The following is an 18,929-nucleotide window of genomic DNA, read 5'->3' as shown; positions in this document are numbered from 1 at the left end:
CACACAAAAGAATGCACGGTGTGAACATTCAAAAGGAGCCAAGTGATAGTGACAACATCCACAACGTTCCTTATTTTAAATTTTAAATAACGCATACTTCCTACTAGATTAATGACAATTCAGAAACTGATTTTGTGCCAATAATAATAATAACAATAACAACAAATTGGTCAGGTATTTGTTTTCTGAATCAATGAGAATGTGTAGTATATGGTAAAAAGTGAAAATAGACTATCCTATTAGTATTTTGTGAAGGTTATTCTTAATTATGATGAATTATGAAGGTTAATGTATGTATTTTTTCATATTGACCTTCCCGAAAAAAAATTAATACAGAAGAGTTCGAAGTACTTGTCTTAGAAGATCTTTATCAAACTATAAATTTGAGAACTCTATTTCTAATACAAGCATTAATTTTGATGTTTCATACATACATTTGAATATGACAAAATTTAGATATACCATGGAAGCAGATAAATAAGCATACCTTCATTCATTAAGATTATCTTCACCTCTCTCTCTCTATATTGAGTCGAGTTCATGTTTAAAACAACACTTATATAGTTTTTATTCATATTTAAGCGATTTGAAGATTTTTTATTCTAAATTATACCAACCTTGATCAAAGTTCTCTTTTAGCCTGTGGTGTTCTGATGATCATGTCGAGTCTTAAAAGTTTTATACTTGAAAGCTAATCTTGTAAAAATGAGTAATTTCAATCCTTAAGAATCATTTATTGTTTATCTTATTTAATTGAAGTAGGATATTTACCTGACAATATAAAAACATGAGTAAAATATTGATAAATTAGTGTCAGCTTGTGCACTGGTAGGCATACTCTAACAAAAGATGGGGGATAGAAGCAAGAATAAATTATTAACCAAGAAAATCTAAAGGGAAAAGAAGAATTATTTTTCTATATTTTGGAAAAATCTCAAACCGAAAAAAGAAAGAGAGAAAGAAAAACACAGAATTAGATTAACAGAGGATCTGACTGAGTTTTTTAGTTGTTGTGCAAACGGAGGTTATATCTACTGGCAAGAAATGAGAAGCGACATCATTTTCACTTGTACAAGGTTTGTATAGAGAAAATATTTCACATGATTATTTTCAAGTGTTTGGGCGAACGAGATTTGTGTTCAAATATTTTATGTGAACTAACATTTATTATTTCTGCAGTTGCAATCCTTGTCAAAGAAGGTTAACGAGATGATAAAAGGCTAATTCGAACAGCAGGAGACGCTTGTTCTTAAATCTTTTACATGTGCTACAACTAGGAAATAGATTAATGGTGGTGAATACATGATTGTTATTATCTTCAGATAATATGTGATTATGGATATTATCAGTGGTAAAAACTATGGTGAATATGAAAGTCTAAAGAAGATAATAGGTTGCTGTTTAAACTATAATACTCGTCCGCCAATCAAATAATAAAGAAGTCTCTTTAAAATTCAAAGTGGATGTCGTTACCTTAACCGCAAGGAGGGGGATGTCGAAGGTAGGGCTAGTGACTAGAGTGAAGTCGTAACAAGGTAGCTGTCAAACAAGAATTCTTGAACAGCGAACAACCAGTTTAGATATTCACGACCCAGAAGTATTGGATTATCTTTCAAATAGACCCTGAAAGGAGAAGAATACCAGTTACAGTACCTATTATACAAAGAGGAATCCTTCCAATAGTATCGGCCGAAAAGGTTCTTGGTGGAAAAAAATGTGAATGAAAGATCCTATTAAATTGAATTGGGTCTATGAATCTAAGAAATAGTGAGAATTCTTGATCTCTCTTAATTCGAAAATTCAGGATTTGAATTGATGTCCTTTCATTGATTCTTCCTAAATTGCATTGATTTATCCTAAATAGTAGCGGTACTTATATATCGTATTAGCAATCGAAATATGGTCGAAAGAAAAATTGATAGTTTCTTTTTTAGTTCCGAAAATGAAACTAAATTCAAATAGAAAAATAAAAAGAATGTGAATTCCTTCTCTTAGAACACATACAAGATTCGTCACTACAAGAAGGATAATGGTAACCCCACCATTAACTACATTTATGAATTTCATATTAATAGAAATACATGTCCTTCCGTCTAATCTCATTCGCTCCCCTGGCTTTCGTCTCTCAGTGTCAATGTCGTCACTACAAGAAGGATCAAGTTGGCCATTGCGAACATCTTCTTATCTAATGTCTGCTTTTCGCGAAAAAATACCAATGAAAGTGGAGGGTTTCTTCAAACAACAAGGGGTTGGGACTTTTCTTTGCCATAATGGTTCAGGTCCTATTAGTATGGGGCAATTATTTAGAAGTACATTTTGTGCTACAGCCCTCTTTGAGATAGAAATGGAAAGGATCCAATTTGAGCAAGTTTCTAATTCAAAAGCAAAACTTGTTGGAATTGATAAGATATTTTATTCTTCTAAGTGTGAAAAATATAGTAAAAAGAAATATAAATTAAATGGATAAAGAAATAGTAAGTTCAGATCTAGAATGGATCATACATGAACGGTTCCCAGGGGTCCCTCATCTGAGATCCCTAGGGAAGCTACAAGAGTACCCTCAAAAAATAAGGAACCTTTCCTCTCCCAATGCTTTTTGCCCTGTTAGTCTTCATTCAATGGTTCCTTTTAGACTAAAGGAGATAATGACTTATTCCAAAGGTTTTCCAATCTCCGTTTCTACAGTAGAGATTTAGCTACATTCCGAGAAACGGTGACGGTGTGAAATCAAAGATTAATGACAAGGACAAGAAGTAATAACAAGCGATGCGCAATGGTAAAATCAAGCACAGAAACATGGAGTGGAGGAATTGTGCTCCATCACATGGGCACCATAGTTTTCTCCTCATTTTTTTTCTTCTCCCTAAGCAAATAGTTAAACCTCTCTTTGTCACACACACATTCTGTAATGGCCACATACTTTCGCTTACAAGCCCTTTCACTCGTGCCCTACTCCACACATCATTACCATTATGTAGTGTTCACTGGGGATTTGGCCCAACATGGTTTTTTTTTTGTGTCCCTAATGTGTCGAACCTGAGACCTCCTTAAGCCTCCAAAGTGGATGTATAGTAAGCCCCTGTTTGATGCGAATTAAAATTAGATTTTTAGTAGATATTGATAAATATTTTTGAAATATGTAGTTTAAAAGTTGTGGGACCCATGAAATATGGTTAATATTGATTGTTTGACGTTGACTTAATTAAAATTCGATTTAAATCAATATCAAATAGGGGCTAAGTATGAGCAATGATATGCAGAATAGTCTCGAGCGAAGGGGTTTGTAGAGAAAAATATAGTGAGAGAGAGAGCGCGCGCTCTATATTAATGGTTTTGTTTGATGGGGTACAATCTTGATTAAAAAGTGGAAAAAGGGACATGGGAGGCCTCCAATATCTTCAGTTTTGTTTTCAAGGGTTCAGCACCAGGCACCTGCATGTTCTCTCTAAACCAAATTCATCTATTACAATACCAGCATTTAATGCCTCATTCCCCCCTTCTCACTACATATATGCATCTCTCAAACTCTCAATCCCACCTTACTCTTATTCTCTGAATCACAAGTAATTGATCTCTCAACTACTATGTCTTCTCTTGTTTATTTTCTTCTGTGTATATATTATTTGCATGCATGCACTGGTCGACCACTTGCAGTTTCTGATCAAGAAAATAGCAGTCAAATTCAGTTTTCTGGAAAGGTTAGTTTTATATGCATATATGTACATAAGGTTGTTGGAGATAAGAATTGGTAAGTGCATCAAGATATCCCAACTAGGTCGTCACCTTCATCATATATCTACTCACGATCCCAGTACTTTATTAATAATATTGAAAGTAAAACATTAACGAAACCTATAATGAGACAAGCTATATATCGGAAGAAGCTACCTACCACCAAGTAGGAGATGAATGCTACGAGTCTATGCCCTTGTTTCACCCCCATTTCTTAGAATTCATTTTTTTAAAACTCATTTTAAACTACACATTTTATGACATCCACAACTTTTATCATCTTTTAAATTATCTATCAGCAATTATCAAAATCTACTAAAAATCAAATTTTTATCCAAACCAAATAAGGGTTATACATCGTATATCATTCTGCAGGATATGAAGACTCCAGGCGCAGATAAACTTGTGGTGCAAGGAAATTTCAGGGTTGAATATGGTGAAAAGACAATTTATAGTGAAAATACTATGAAGCTAAAGAATCAGAAGATCTACATGGTTAAGGAAACTGAAGACCTCAAAGGTTGCTAACAAGATAATTTTTCCTTTATTTATTCATATATTTTGTCCTTTTATCTGGTGCCAGAAGAATATTTGTATAAATATACAAGGTAATTGGTTAAGAATGGGTTTGATCTCTATATTCGTCTGCAAGGAAAGTAAAATCTAAGTAAATAAACACGTGTCCTATTTAACAAATTTAAGAAAATTATGTATGGATAAAAATTTATTATTATCCTTGCACTCCGGGCTAGCTAGTGGATGATTTGCTATCGTGGCTTTTTTTTTTTTAATTATTATTTTTTTTAATAATTCAATTTTTCCTAAGTTTGCAATTTTCTATTACTCAAAAATCGGGTAACTTTACAGGAGACGAAGTTAAGATGACACATTTTGGGAAGGTTTTTGAGGACGCTGCTACAGAAAAGGTGCATCCTCTAAACTATGGGTGATGCTACCCTACATCAGGGTACCTATCCCAGTGTCCATCCCCTTACAAAAAGAAAGACACATTTTGAATAAAATATCATTTATTCAAAGTGTGTTCCCCTTTATTAAGGGATATAATCACACATTGAATGAAGATAAAAATATAGATCAACTTTAAGATCTTGAGTTACTCTTTTTAATATGGTATCAGAATCCATTAAGTTCTAACGAGCAATTCCTCAAATGAGCCACCTTTTTTTGGGGCATGTTAAGAGATATGATTTCATATCGAATAAAGATGAAAATATATATCAACTTATAAAGTTTTATGCTACTTTTCTTAACAATATTGACCTTTTAAATTGAAACTCCAAATCTTAACACCGTCCATGAGAGGAAGATAGACACCACATTATCTACAACTAGCATATTCTTTAGACTCTTTGGCCAACACATGCTTTGTAGCATGTACTAGCATGCGTGCATGGTGCAATTAAACAAATATATATACAAGCTTAGGAGGACCATAAGACCTTGCCTCCAATCACCCAAAATATTGAACTTAAAACTAAACTGGTAAAGAAAATTCAGAATAAGAGTGATTGGAACTAGTTTTAGATCTCATATGAGATTGCATTATGCTCCTCGTCATCATGTGAGGTAATTTGTGGGTTCATCAGAAGTTAAAAATTTTGTATTTGCAGGAAGGGAAGAGAGAAGGGCGATTGACATTGGAATCTCCCTCGCAGAAAGCCAGGAAAAATACGATATTCAAGAAAAGTAACACTATAGAGGACATAGTGGTGATGGACTACGCACAACCACGTCGTAAACCACCTATTCATAACAAAGAACCCTAAATTCAAGTTCAACCTTAATTTCTCGAATGTTTTTCGATTTTGTTTCGCACTTCTGATCTTTTACTTTTCTTGATAAGGGGTAATAAAAAAGTATCTCAGCTGAGGTACCTAAAGACATTATTTGATACTCGAATTAATAGTTGATTAAGATTTTAACTTTTTATTAAGTTTTGTACGAATCCACCCCCCCCCCCAACCCCCCTCCACCCAAAAATAGTGCTGAAAATATTACAGAAATTAAATATCTATTACAAGTTGCAGCCGTTATAAATGTGATGAATTGGTGGATGGTCGACGGTCCCCAATAATATGTCTGGTGTGCTTTTCTGTAATAAATGTGTCGTCAATAAAGAAATATACAAACGTTATGTTGGGCCATCGACATAAATGATGTTATTCATTTCTTCGTAATGCAGACACTTTGTGTTTTCAGTTTCTGCGCTTTCAGTTAATGGTCCCAACTACACCGAGCATCAATTAAAAACAAAATTCGTAACAAAGGCATCTTCTTTTCTAAGAAAATAAATAAATAAAGATTATCATGAATTGACCATTTGACTCGATGAAGTATATAAATAACATAAAAAATCATGTAAATTGAACATGAGAATCCCATATAATTAGAATTTGTTTGATATATGTATTACTGAGTGGATTGTCAACAGTCAGGTAAAAACCAGATGCCATCTCTTTATAATTTCACCAAGAATCAAGGCAATCAACTAACGCTACAGTTAACAATGAATGGGTTTACAAAATCGATAAATTCTGAAGTCTTGATCCCCAGTTTAAGATCGAGCTCCCCACCTCCCAACCAGAAGAAATCAGGGATCAGCTTCACTATTGCTTCGTCCAAAATAACCTGCCAAAGCCGTGTCTTATTAAGTTAATGTGATAACAATGTACAGTAAGAGATATTACCTACCATGCTTAGAAATACACGCGTTACATATTTATCTATTGCCAAGGTTTAGTTCGTTCTTAGAAACATATGCGTAAATTTTGAAGAATTACACCAAGATATTATAATTGCAATTTTTTGCATTTTTGCAATTACACACATTTAATCTCTATATAGTCTTCCATGATGATTAAGTTTTAACATGATTGAGCAACAAACGTGTTCAATCATCAATCAATTGACAATGCTAATATATTAGGATCAGTTTAACAGCCATTGGTTGGACAATCAATTAGCAAATAGCAATTATGAAGTTTGATGGGTCACTTCCTGTATGTTTTTTATATTCAAATTCCCATTTTTTTGTTAAAACTTGTTTGCTATTCCATTACTTCAAAGCAAAACGAGACAGGGAAATAATGTAATTATCCTTCCGAGCGACTAGCCATTTTCTGTGAGAAGAAAGAGATTGGCAGTACATATGATCAACTCAGTGGACTTCAATAGTGGAGATAGAAATTCCAAGCTGCAGTTATATAGAGTAAATTATACTTCGACAGTTCGGATATTTTGGGATGGTGGCAAAAAATCCGGCTGGCAGAATTAAATTGGTAAGAGTTATCTGAAATAACCGCACACACCAAATGTTCAAATTTCACGTCTAAAATTAGGAATGGGGGGCCTCTGTGCATGCCCTGGTACAACCAGCTGTTGACTGAGAGGAGAAAAATAGTAGTCTAGCTCAAGTTATCAAATCTCAGGCCATATTTGCTCAGGCAAAACAGAGCGGCTGAAGGGAACAACATCGTACTGCCTGAATAACACTGATTATATGCAAGCACATTGTGTAGCAGAAGCAGCATCTCCATCAGATGGAGAGCTTTCTGCTACTATTATAGTTTTTAAAGTTTGTGCAATTGGCTTGTTGGTTGGCTAAATTACGCTACAAGGGTTTGTAGCTAAAAGTTGTCTTAATAGTCTCTTCCTCAACCCTTCATTACAATCCACTCTCTCCCGGTAGGTCAAGCTATTTAACACTCTCCCTTTGATCAAGCTTCATTAAGTGCAGCCTGACTTTCAAAAGCTTTAAATCAATTAGCAAGTTTTAACCAACAAAAGTCAGTAGAGGCTTCTTTAAGCTCTAAATTAGTAATTCTGCACTTCTAATCTAAAAGATTTGCTGGTCCTCGATTTAGTTACTAGCAGCAGTCAGCAAGTAAACATTACAGAACAAAAAGTTAGAATTGAGACCACAGCATCACGGTAACCTCAAAATCTGTAGAAAGCAAACGGAAACTATTCCCCGTGGTAGTGAAAAAAAGAAATAATAAAGCTCAGTCCCCTTCCAAAAAATAGAAGATATATTACCGGAATATCTGTTTTCATGCCAATACATGTCACTCCATTGTGCTCATAACCAGTCAACTTTACTGATGTTTCCTCTGGAGCAAGCCTCACTGCAAAAATTTTGGACATCATTAATTAGGAAGTAGGAACTAAGGAGCATATGATGGGAATAGGAGAAATCTGTAGTTAGTGCTCATATGCGATAAAATTATCAGTAATAGAAATTTGACTCCATGAGAATTTAAACATCAACTGGCAAATGATATAGTGGGAGCATGTCATAGATCTCAAGTAGGTCATGCAAATGTATCCTTTTAGAAATATGAAATATGATAATAATATCTCAAGTCGACTCTCAGTACTTATTTGTTGCATTGGATGCGAGCTCTCATCTAAGAAAACATGTTGCATGTCGAAAATGTCTTGCAATTTCTTAGCTCATCACTAGTTGAGATGTAAGTAGTTCAACTTTTATTGGATATAATTGATGCAGGAAAGTTCACACGAAGAAAAGAATCCAGAGACAGAATGTGAATTTTACTGGCCTTCTGACTTCTTTTTTCGATATGACATGAATTCCAAGAGGAGATGGCTAAAAATTTTGATCCAATTATTTTAAATATTGATTATACATGAAGACATTTACGGGACAATAAATAAAGAGAGTAAAGCAGAAATCCATGACCAAAAATTTCCAGTGTTCTACTATAGTAATATGCTCCAAGTAGACTGCAAATAGAGATTTTTATAGCAGGATAGTGAAATAAAGAGGAGAAAGATGGAATCTTGAGGAAAATACCAGTGTATTTTACAAACAGAAAGGAGAGTAGGCCTCAGCGGAATGGAAAGGTTGCTCCAAGTGAAGTGATTGTAAGAGCCTCTCTTTTGCAGGCATAAGGCTTCATAAATTTATGTCTGCCCATACCTCATAATGATATCTGATAGGAGCCTCGAGCAGTGGGTTTGCACTCAATAAATAGAATGACGCCACTTTCATTTTCTTTCGAAAAATGTACAAGAGCTTGTTTGGTGGTACAGATGAATAAAAAATGAATTTTTATTTTTTATTTTTTCCCAGATAATGTGTGGTTAAAAAGTAGAGGAAAAGTTGTGGGTTCCATTTAATGTGAGGTAGAAAATGATTTTGAGGAAAAATGATTTTATAAAAGTATGTGCCAAACAAGCTCTAAATAACAAAGAAATAGAGAACCAAGGTAATCCAATTGTATCAAAATACAATTTTAGTTTCACACTCTTTTCAAAAGTGCAATATTTTTGGCTATATTTTCTAGTGAATAATATTTTGGTAATATCAAAATATCGTGAAGGTCACAAGTAGGCATATTAAGTGTGTGTTTGAGTCATATTATTTTTTAAGAATGTATTTTGGAATAGTAAATTGATGGAGAATATATAGTTAAAAAATAAGGAAAAATTTTGAATTTGCGTATAATATTATTTTATTGAAGAATGTTGATGCAACAAAGAAACAATTAAAAGTCTATTCAAGATGAAAGGCTAGTAATTAGTAGAATTCGAGTTTATCTAGATTATAGTAGTTTTATTTTGACAATGTTATCTTTTATTTTCAAGTTTGTTTAGATAGGAAGTTTATTTAATTTCAAAGTCCTTCCTATATAAAGGGACTTAGGGCAATGTTTACAGACACACCTGAATTATACGAATACAAGTATTTCTCTTGTCCTCAATTCTTCCCTTTAATCTCCCTTATTTCTTATTGTTCTTTATCAATTTGTATGCTTCTGCGTCAAATGTGTAGTTGAAATAATGTCAAATCACTGTTTAAGAATGTATTTTTTTTCAAATAATGCGGCTCAATATTTGTTAGTGTTTTAAGTGTTTATAAGTTGTTGATCCTACAAGATGAAAAGATAATAAGAAGGTAATAAGTTGTGAATCTTAATAAATGTGTGTTAACCAGCTTAAATTATTATTTAAGCTTTGCCAAGCATGCTCTTTAAAATCAACCATAATCAACAACAAAAAAGGCATGATTTTTTCCTTTTCTCCTATTGTGAAATTGATTAATCAAAGCGTCCAAATATCTTTTGATTCTGGAGGCATTGCATATGACAAACAAAAAGGCTGCAATAAATGATCGTAAAGATCATCCTAATTTAATAAATACAAAAGCTCAAAAGGATTTATTTGATGAATTGATCTCCTAGTCCCAAACTCAAGGACAAAAAAATCCATGGTCCCAATTTTCAAAACACTGCTCCACGATAACACTAGCAACAATAGAATAATGAAACAATCAATTTGTGTCAAGAAGTTAGACCACCAGATAAAATTTTGAAAATATTTATTTTTTTCCCTAGCTGACTCTAGTAAAGCGAGCTGGACTGCAATTAGATTAGATTATTAAAGTTCAGATCCATAGCGCTAAAACTATCATGATCAAGGATGATTGTAAAGTATATAAAGCATGATTATTATGTGAAAACTCTGCAAATTTTTTAGGTCAGTTGAAGTCTTTACTAACGTGCAAGTAACATAAAAGCTAAAAGAGTTTCAATGTTCATTTAGGATTATGCCTTTCGTCAGTCAAACATATAAAAGGTAGGGTAGAACTTGAAACCAGGTTCATCTATTGAGCAAAGCGTGATTTAAAAGTAGAGGATCAAATCTATGCCTTACTATACGTAAAAAAGAGAATTCGTTAGATTATATCAAGTACGACAATACCTGGGTAAACTCGAAAGCTTTGTATAAAATCTATTTCAAGCTGTATTATAGGATTTCTCCAAGATTTTATATCATTTTAAAGTCTTTCTACCTTCAACCCAATCCAACACACACACACACACACACACACACACACAAAACTACAAAAGAGATGCTACTGTTTTGGAAATGTAAACAGCTAAAGTCAGAAGGTACAAACTTACTGTTGAATTTCTTCTTCGATATCTTTCCATCATTGAGAGCATACAAAAAGTTCTTGACAGCCTCAGCATTAAATCGAGCAGTATACTGCAATCAAAAAGGTTTTCAATTGTGTGTATGTGTACATATATTTATGTTTCTGGTGCTTTGATGCCAAAGTTTACTAAGGATCAAATGCAACGATACAAATTAAATAAATATTTAAGGTACCTGTACGACAACCACGTAGTATTTAGAATTGTTATGATCACTACAATCAGTTATATTCGCTGGGGCTTGAGTATTTACCTATGTAAAACAAATGACTTCCAATCAAGAAAAAGAATCTCAGATTGAAGATCAAATATGTTATGTAATAAAGGAATAATAAATTGGATGCAAGCAGTGGTATAAAATATTCCTTTTTGTGTTCAGAATGTTTATAATTTTATCTCTCATCACCCCAAAATCATTATGGGCCAAAATGAGCCAAGGGAAAGACCTAAAAAAACCGCACAAGATAAATTCAGCATCTGAGCTAAGATGAACAACTCAAATCACATCAACATAATAGTTTTATCACTTAGTGGGGTAAAGTTGATAGGATCAGAAACAAGGGAAGAAGAATATAGGAGAATAAGGTGACACAACAAACATCATATATAGTTACATTAAGTGAGTTTATCCACATACGTAGAGGTACTTTAAGATAAACAAAGAATCTACAGTTTATAAATAAAAATCTAACTGGCACATGATGTTTCCTATCCAAATTAAATTGTCAAAAACTCATAATTCATAATAGGATAGTGGGAAAAGTAGAATTCTAATGAAAGAAGATTGATCTCTATGAACAACTCAGAGGCAATTGAAATTAGGTGTAAAACTTGTATACAATGTTCATGTTAGACCAGATATTGTGATGCCAATAAGTTTCTCAAGGTAGGGGGCACTTACTCTACATAGCCCTGGTTTCATATCAAAGTCCCATGTCCTTATCCAAGACTTCGAAGAAGGCTGATCCCCATCATACACCATATGGACTTCAATACAGAATTCATTCCTAAAAGAGTCTTGTATAGTTTGTATGCTTCGATTTATGTATACATGAATTAAACTTTTTAACCTCGGAAGTTATTGCTTATTATTCAATTTTAATTTAAGTTTGTCATGTATATAATCATTAATATCCTACAGTTTTGAGGATTCAATGATGGCAAGTACATTAGAGAGAACTTTACATAGATTTGATCACAATTTGGCATTCCAAACGTACATCACCAAATTCCTCCATTTCAAATCCCTTCATTGATATTAAGGTCAGTTTCCTCTTAATTGTTTTCTAAATCACATGTCGTTTAAGGAGTATATTATTCTTTTTCTTATGATTCATAATAAAAAGAGTTTAAGAAGTAATGTCATCTTTTATTAATCCTTGTTATTACGAAAGTCCTTTGATAAACTCCTTTAAAAATTGAATAATTTTCATCAAGATTCTAATAATAAAAAGTAAGTCGAGTATAAAATTGATAATAAATACAACACGTTTTAGTTATATTTTTGACTGGTAGAAATGTATTTATCAATATGCTAGATTGTATTGAACTCTAAACTAAATAGCCAATTCCAAGTAATTCTAATTTGCATTGACTCTTGATGAAGACGTCATTGCCTGACAAGTTATGACTAAATATTCGCATCATAATATTTTTTTCTTAGTATGATTCATGACACATGCGATTTATGGTCATATGCTTTAGATACTCTCATGACTAGCGTGTTGTTTGCACGTACGATGGCCAAACTCGAGATGAAATTGTTCAGGTCTATCAGAATTATAGATGGCAAGATGGTGATACCTTTGAACAACATTTGGACCTCTTTGAGGCATTGCGCAAGAGAGGCTAGGTTACAAGAGTAACTCAAAGGAGGCTATTAACTGTTTATGGAAGACCATACACTTGTGAAAGGTAGGATTGGTTGGAAGGCATCGTAAAAATGATTCATGGAAAGATGCCATTCGAACTAGTGGTCCATTACCCGAGGAAAAGAGACAATTTCTATGTGGCATATCGAGGACCGGAGGGGCCGACCTGCCCAAGCTCATTGCATTCCACTGCAAGTGGTAAAAAAATTGCACCCATAGAAGTTGAGACAAACTCATAAGAAGATCCCTAGAAGGAAAATCGAGGAAGACCTTGTTGTGAGTGTAGGCCAGAATTTCTAGCAGAAGATAGCAGTCCTTTAGGCCTTGCCTTGTTATTTGAATCATGGATATCGCTGTGATTAACAAATTGTATCCCAACTATTATTGATCATCTATTTCTTAATTTAATAAAATTCCATTCTATGTTTGAGTTTACGGATGTTCAATGAGCGTTAATCAAATTCTTATTCTTTTTTATCAAGCAAATTGATGGCAGCAAGAGCTAGGAATGCTAGGACCCGCAACAATGACAACAGCGGCTACCAATTTGCCCAATAATTCCTTGCTATGATGGAAGAAATTGGCCAAGCACAACATCGCCCAATGGAGAGAGGGGAATCAATTCTGCAACAGTGGTAGAGCAATTTCCTAAGTTGCAACCCTGACCTACCAAGGTGGGACAACCCCAAAACTAGCAGGAGAGTGGATCAGAGATGTAGAGGATCTTTGAACTTATTGCCTGCCCTAAACCACAACAAATGAGTTGTGCAACATTCATGCTAAAAAAATGTATCAGGCATTGGTGGGAAATGACTACAAGATCCAAAGCATCTGGTTCAAGGCTTAACATGGCACAGTTCAAGGAATTAATCCTTCAAACTTCCCTACCAACAGACGTAACATAAGGAGGCAAAGCTCGTAAACTGAAGCAGGGCTCCATAACATTAGCAGAATAGGAAAGGAAATTTGACGAATTACTTGCTTTGCCTACTCCTAGTCCCTAGACAACACTGAGGACATAAGGCTTGAACAGGCCTGCATGACAATGTTAGACACGTAGTTGTGACCTCTGGTCAGGAACCTACCACAAAGTACTAGTAAATGCCCCCAACTAGCAAACTTCCGTGAAAACACAATTAGCACTGACTAGTTGCATGCTAGACAGCCTGATAAATGCAGATGGGAGATTAACAAGCTTAATAGCAAGCAGAATTTTGACAAGAGCCACTTCCAATGAAAGTTAGGAAAAATACTTTAATTCTACCAATGAAGGCTGATAATTGTATAGGGTATATTAAACATGGATGACAAATCAGATAAGGATGCTAACGTGGAGGGCATGTCATAAGACCCCACATGTCTAATTAAATCGAATCCCCAAACTCAATCAGGGACTCAGACATCTAACTGAACTCTTGCTTATAGACCAGACTCAACATAATATTGTGATGAAGTCAACCATTTGCCTCTTCAATACATGGACGAACAGCCCCCATGGTAACCCCTCTACAAAAAGGAAGTAGTGGTTACATGAGAACGTCCCACCATCAGCTATATGATCCCCTATGATATGTTGCCAACTTACAAGCGTGCATGTCAGCACTGCTAGAAAATATTATGTCAATTACATCAACATTAAACTTCCACCACATAAATTTTCTTCTAACTGCATCCCCCAAGTACAAGAGGTTAGGCACCACCCTAGTGACTAACCATAATCAGGCGAACAGTCCATGATATCAAGATTAGATTCTGACATCTTCAAGGACTTCAACCATTCAAGACTGCACTATCCAGACAAGATACATTTAACTAAGACCTCTCCTATTGAAGTCCTCAAAGATTTGCAAATATTCTCCCTTGAATTCCCCACAACCAAAATCACTCAAGTTCAAAAAATAGAAGGGGTAAAAAGAGCATCCAATCCTACTTCACAGAGCAAACTTGCGTACAGGTAGACATTTTTAAAATAAATAATTAATTTGTGATTTCATTAATCTCAGGGCTAATTCATTTCCCTGTAATTTCACTGAATTATACGTTAAAAGAAAAGAATTGGGAGAGGAAGGAGAAAGAATGTACCAGGACAATGCTCTTACAGAGATGATGAATGGAGGCGGCATCGAGGACGTCACGGCGGGCCTCGAGAGTCCAGGTGTAGTAATCGGAAGGGACACGCTTAAATGAGAAGTCCTTGACACCGTTGGAGCGGAGAATGGAGGAGAGGCGGCCTTCGGTGGTGGAGTTATCGGCGGCCGCGGCAGAGATGGAAACTGATTGGGAGACGTGTTGAGGTAAATACAAGAGTTCGAGGTCCGAAATGCGTTGGAGGATTCGAGTTTGGGTTCTCTCTAGATCCGCCAGAGCCTCCTTCATTGCTGTCTACTGCTCCGAATTTCGAATCTCTCTCCGTCTCGGATTTTTTGATAATTCTTTTTTCAATGTACGTTGAATGTTGTTTCCAACAATCCGCCCGTTTTGAGAGTTAATTGTCAATATTCACTAAACATTTTATTTTAGGGGTGCTTGGAAGATATTTTTATGTAAAAATATATTTTTGAATAGTAAATTGATGAAAAATATGTGGTTAAAAAATAAAGAATTTTTTTTGATTTACATGTAATATTATTTTAATAAAGAATGTGTGGTTGAAAAGAAAAGAGAAAAAATGCATTTTGAAAAAAATGGGTACCAAATGGGGCCTTATTATTTTTTTTAAATCTCATATTGGTTTCATTAAAATAAAATCTCACTTGTGGCGAAGGAAAATCGTGGTAAAAAAAATCTTTAGTACTCTCAATGAAAGATTTAAAAACATATGAAAGGAAAAGAAGCCAAGTCTAGGCGATATATACCTCGAGCTTCCCAAGGTAAATCTTTCACTTCCATAATCTTCAGCTCTACATCGCTAGTCTTGCTAGACGATCTGCTATCGAATTTGCTTCCCGATAGATATGTTCAATAGAAAAGGAAATCTGTTGTAGCAAAAGCTTAAGTTCATCCCAAAAATCCCAAAGAGAGCATCGCCCCTGATTGATCAATTGCACCACCTGAGAGAATCGGATTCCAATTGTACTTGTGTATACCTGAGCTCCATGCAAAATCGCACCCCATCAAGGAGAGCATGCAACTCTGCAGACATATTAGTTCCTTCACCATAATGATTTGAGAAACCCAACTGAAAAATACCAAGTTCGTCTCTAATAATACCTCCTCCTCCAGCTAGTCCAGGATTTTCTTATGAAGCCCCATCCACATTAAGTTTCACCCATCCTTGCCTCGACTTTCTCCAGACCGTCGATTTTGGTGTTTTTATTTGAGCAGGGCATTGGTAGGGGATGGATATTGCACATAATTTGTTTATCACTAATTTTCAGCTTCTTGTCCTTGGCCATACGACAAGCAAACTCATGTGCCCAATTCAATAGAGTCCTTGGCCATACGACAAGTCTTGCATGACATCGCCTTTTCCACATAATCTAGATTAAGACGAGGAAGAATTCCCATTAAGGTATCGGATTGGGATGTCTTTTTAGCCCATATATACCAGTTTTCCAATCTGATTCTCCATGGTAGACCCACCTGATGTTGTAAGCCCATACATGAATCAAATTTCCTCCATAAGCTATCAGCAAAATCCCCCGTACTGAGGATGTGTTATTCCGATAATTGAGAAACTAATTCATAGCAGTTGCATTTTGATGCTAAGTTAATACCAACCTCTTTAATACGTAAATCCACACTCAACGCCTTGTGCAGCCCTTTCCATATCATAAAGGATACTTTCTTTAGAATAAGTGGAGGCCATACCCAATCAAAGAAGTTCTGCATATTCCCCTTATCACCACATCCCATGCACTTTTGGATGAAAAACTGCATTTTGGGTCTGGGCTGTAGGATAATTTATTACTTTAAATCACTGCATCTTTCATGTTAAATCATAAAGGAATACATACATATGGCGGAAGCGTACCTGAATCAGACGTGGTTAATGCAATAATGAATTTGACGGTTTTGTCTTACAAATCTACACGCAGTCTCCTTTTTTTCTTTGTGATAGGATGCAATAGAGAATGAATAATACATACGTGTGATTTGGGGACCATAACCGTATTTATATAGCGACGCCCTCTGACCTAATTCGGCCCATCATAGAATTAGAACTTGGACCCGGTCTCTACACATATATAAACTCACACTTTAATTGGATACATTAAAGCCTAAAATCAAAGTCTTATTAGATAACTTTAATTGGGCTTAACCAAATTTGATAGCCTTTAATTTAACACACAATTATTCACACATATAAGCCCATTGATGGATTAAAAATCCTTACAATCTCCCACTTGGGCTATATGTATCACCTTATAATTGTGCATTAAACATAACCTTATGAGTACTCAGAATTTTGCTATCATTACTAAATGCATCCCCAATCATATCAACATAGGATCAAAGCGGCTTTCGCCACTTTCATGTAGCTAAACCCATCAATGGTCACGTATATCTATACAACCGAATGACATAGATCAAGCATGGATGTATAGTATGAAAATTACATGTGATGTAATCTGTAACATTCCTATTTCCAACCGGTCCACTTTAATACCTTAGTGAGATTATTTTAAACAAGTTCAGAGATAATAAAACAAATAATTGAAAATAACTTTAACCTTAAACCATATCCAAAATAACAGTACATGTATCCAATATGAAAAGCAAAAATACAAACTCTCACTGAAACTATATATCTTCAAAAGTGTGCTCATAAAAGACCTTGGGTATTAATCTCTTAGTAAGCGGATCCGCAACCATGGAGTTTATTCCAATATGCTCTATTAACACTTGTCCACTCTGAACTCTTTTTTTTAACGGCCAGGAACTTGATCTCTATATGTTTTGACTTCGTCAAGCACCTGTTGTTATTGGAATACAGCACTGCTGATTTATTATCACAAAATATCTTAAGTTGTCTTTCTATATTGTCCACAATGCGCAGCTCAATGACAAAATTACGTAGCCATATTTCATGATCTGATGTTTCATAACACGCTATAAACTTTGTTGCCATGGTGGAAGTAGTTATGAGTGTCTGCTTAGCACTCTTTCAAGAAATAGCATCTCCAGCAAGCAGGTAAATATAGTTTGAAGTAGATCTCCTACTGTCTTGGCATCTCGTGAAATCGAAATCAGAATAATCGTTGATCTCCTGTATGTGAGCATGTAGTCTTTTGTTCTCTGTAAATACCGCATGACCAGTTTGGCTGCTTTCCAATGATCCATTCCCGAGTTACTTAAATATCTCCCTAGCATCCCAACAATGTACGCTATATCCGGACGCGTACAAACCTGAGCATACATTAGACTCCCTATAGTTGAGGAATAAGAAGTATTCTGCATTTCTTTAATTTCCAAGTCATTTAACAAAGCTTGTAACCCTTTCTCCCCCCGCAAACTCAACATCCTCAATGAATCGAGCATTTTCTGTCTCGAAAATTGTCTTAGTTGTGGGATCATAAAACTTGTAAACTCTAGACCTTTCAAAATATCCAATAAAGTAGCAATTGATGGTCCTTGCGTTCAATTTCTTTTCATTTGGCTTATAGAGCCTTGCCTCCGCTGAACACCCCCAAATATGTATAAACTTCAAACTAGGCTTCTTGCTCGTCCAAAGCTCATATGAGATTTTATCAGTGGCCTTAGTTGGAACTCTGTTGAGTATATAAGCTGCGGTCTTTAATGCTTCACCCCAAAGAGATTCTAGTAAGGTAGAATGACTAATCATACTCCTCACCATGTCCTTAAGCGTTCTGTTTGTCTCTCAGCAACATCATTCATAGTGGGCGAACCCGGCATAGTATACTGTGGGACGATATCGCATTCCTCTAGGAATTAAGCAAATGGTCCTGGATGTTGTTCACCTAAACCGTCATATCTGTCATAGTATTCACCTCCACAGTCAGATCTGACACTTTTAATCCTTTTGCCGAATAGGTTCTCAACTTCAGTTTTATAGTTTTTGAACACATACAGTGACTGTGATTTTTCATTAATGAGATATATGTAACCATATCTTGAAAAGTCGTCTATAAACGTTATAAAATATTGTTGACCATTCCAAAAACTCGTAGGGAATGGTCCACAAATATCCCTATGTATAAGTTCTAAGACGTTTGAAGTCCTATTGACTTGAAATTTCTTTTTATTGGTTTGTTTTTCCTTTATACAATTGACACATAGATCATAATATATGAAGTCAAGAGGGTCGAGAATCCCGTCAGACACAAATCTCTCAATTCTCCTTTTGGAGATGTGACCTAATCTCTTGTGCCACAACGAGGCAGAA

General features: G+C 35.0%; 2 protein-coding genes across 3 annotated transcripts; one reads left to right on the top strand and one right to left on the bottom strand.

Annotated features, from left to right (window-relative positions):
* Positions 1-3,427: 3,427 nt before the first annotated feature.
* LOC111399198 lies at positions 3,428-5,694 on the top strand. Its single transcript, XM_023026465.1, has 4 exons — positions 3,428-3,698; positions 4,108-4,252; positions 4,600-4,658; positions 5,364-5,694. Exons 1-4 carry the CDS (start codon positions 3,585-3,587, stop codon positions 5,517-5,519), a joined length of 474 nt encoding a protein of 157 aa, XP_022882233.1. The 5' UTR covers positions 3,428-3,584; the 3' UTR covers positions 5,520-5,694.
* A 397-nt stretch (positions 5,695-6,091) lies between these two features.
* LOC111398439 lies at positions 6,092-15,063 on the bottom strand. Of its 2 annotated transcripts, XM_023025337.1 has the most exons (5): positions 14,666-15,060; positions 10,888-10,965; positions 10,680-10,764; positions 7,789-7,877; positions 6,092-6,381 (listed from the first exon to the last, which is right to left on the bottom strand). In XM_023025337.1, the coding sequence occupies exons 1-5, from the start codon at positions 14,957-14,959 to the stop codon at positions 6,238-6,240; spliced, it is 690 nt and encodes a 229-aa protein (XP_022881105.1). In that variant the 5' UTR covers positions 14,960-15,060; the 3' UTR covers positions 6,092-6,237. The 2 variants fall into 2 exon arrangements, with proteins under 2 accessions (XP_022881105.1, XP_022881106.1); XM_023025338.1 differs by lacking the exon at positions 10,888-10,965 and having other exon boundaries at positions 14,666-15,063.
* Between the last annotated feature and the right edge of the window lie 3,866 nt (positions 15,064-18,929).

This window comes from Olea europaea, chromosome 8 (assembly GCF_002742605.1).
Source record: "Olea europaea var. sylvestris chromosome 8, O_europaea_v1, whole genome shotgun sequence".
NCBI lineage: Eukaryota > Viridiplantae > Streptophyta > Magnoliopsida > Lamiales > Oleaceae > Olea > Olea europaea.
This window is presented reverse-complemented; position numbering and strand designations above follow the sequence as displayed.

What these genes read in the sequence shown, in the direction of transcription:
- LOC111398439 (XM_023025337.1), bottom strand. Translation starts at nt 14,959, where the DNA reads ATGAAGGAGGCTCTGGCGGATCTAGAGAGAACCCAAACTCGAATCCTC. An exon ending in TCTGTAAGAGCATTGTCCTG is followed by an intron (nt 10,966 to 14,665) that starts GTACATTCTTTC and finishes TGTTTTACATAG; the next exon opens with GTAAATACTCAAGCCCCAGC. An exon ending in ATCGAAGAAGAAATTCAACA is followed by an intron (nt 7,878 to 10,679) that starts GTAAGTTTGTAC and finishes AAATTTTTGCAG; the next exon opens with TGAGGCTTGCTCCAGAGGAA.
- LOC111399198 (XM_023026465.1), top strand. Translation starts at nt 3,585, where the DNA reads ATGTCTTCTCTTGTTTATTTTCTTCTGTGTATATATTATTTGCATGCA. An exon ending in AAATTCAGTTTTCTGGAAAG is followed by an intron (nt 3,699 to 4,107) that starts GTTAGTTTTATA and finishes ATCATTCTGCAG; the next exon opens with GATATGAAGACTCCAGGCGC. An exon ending in AGGACGCTGCTACAGAAAAG is followed by an intron (nt 4,659 to 5,363) that starts GTGCATCCTCTA and finishes TTGTATTTGCAG; the next exon opens with GAAGGGAAGAGAGAAGGGCG.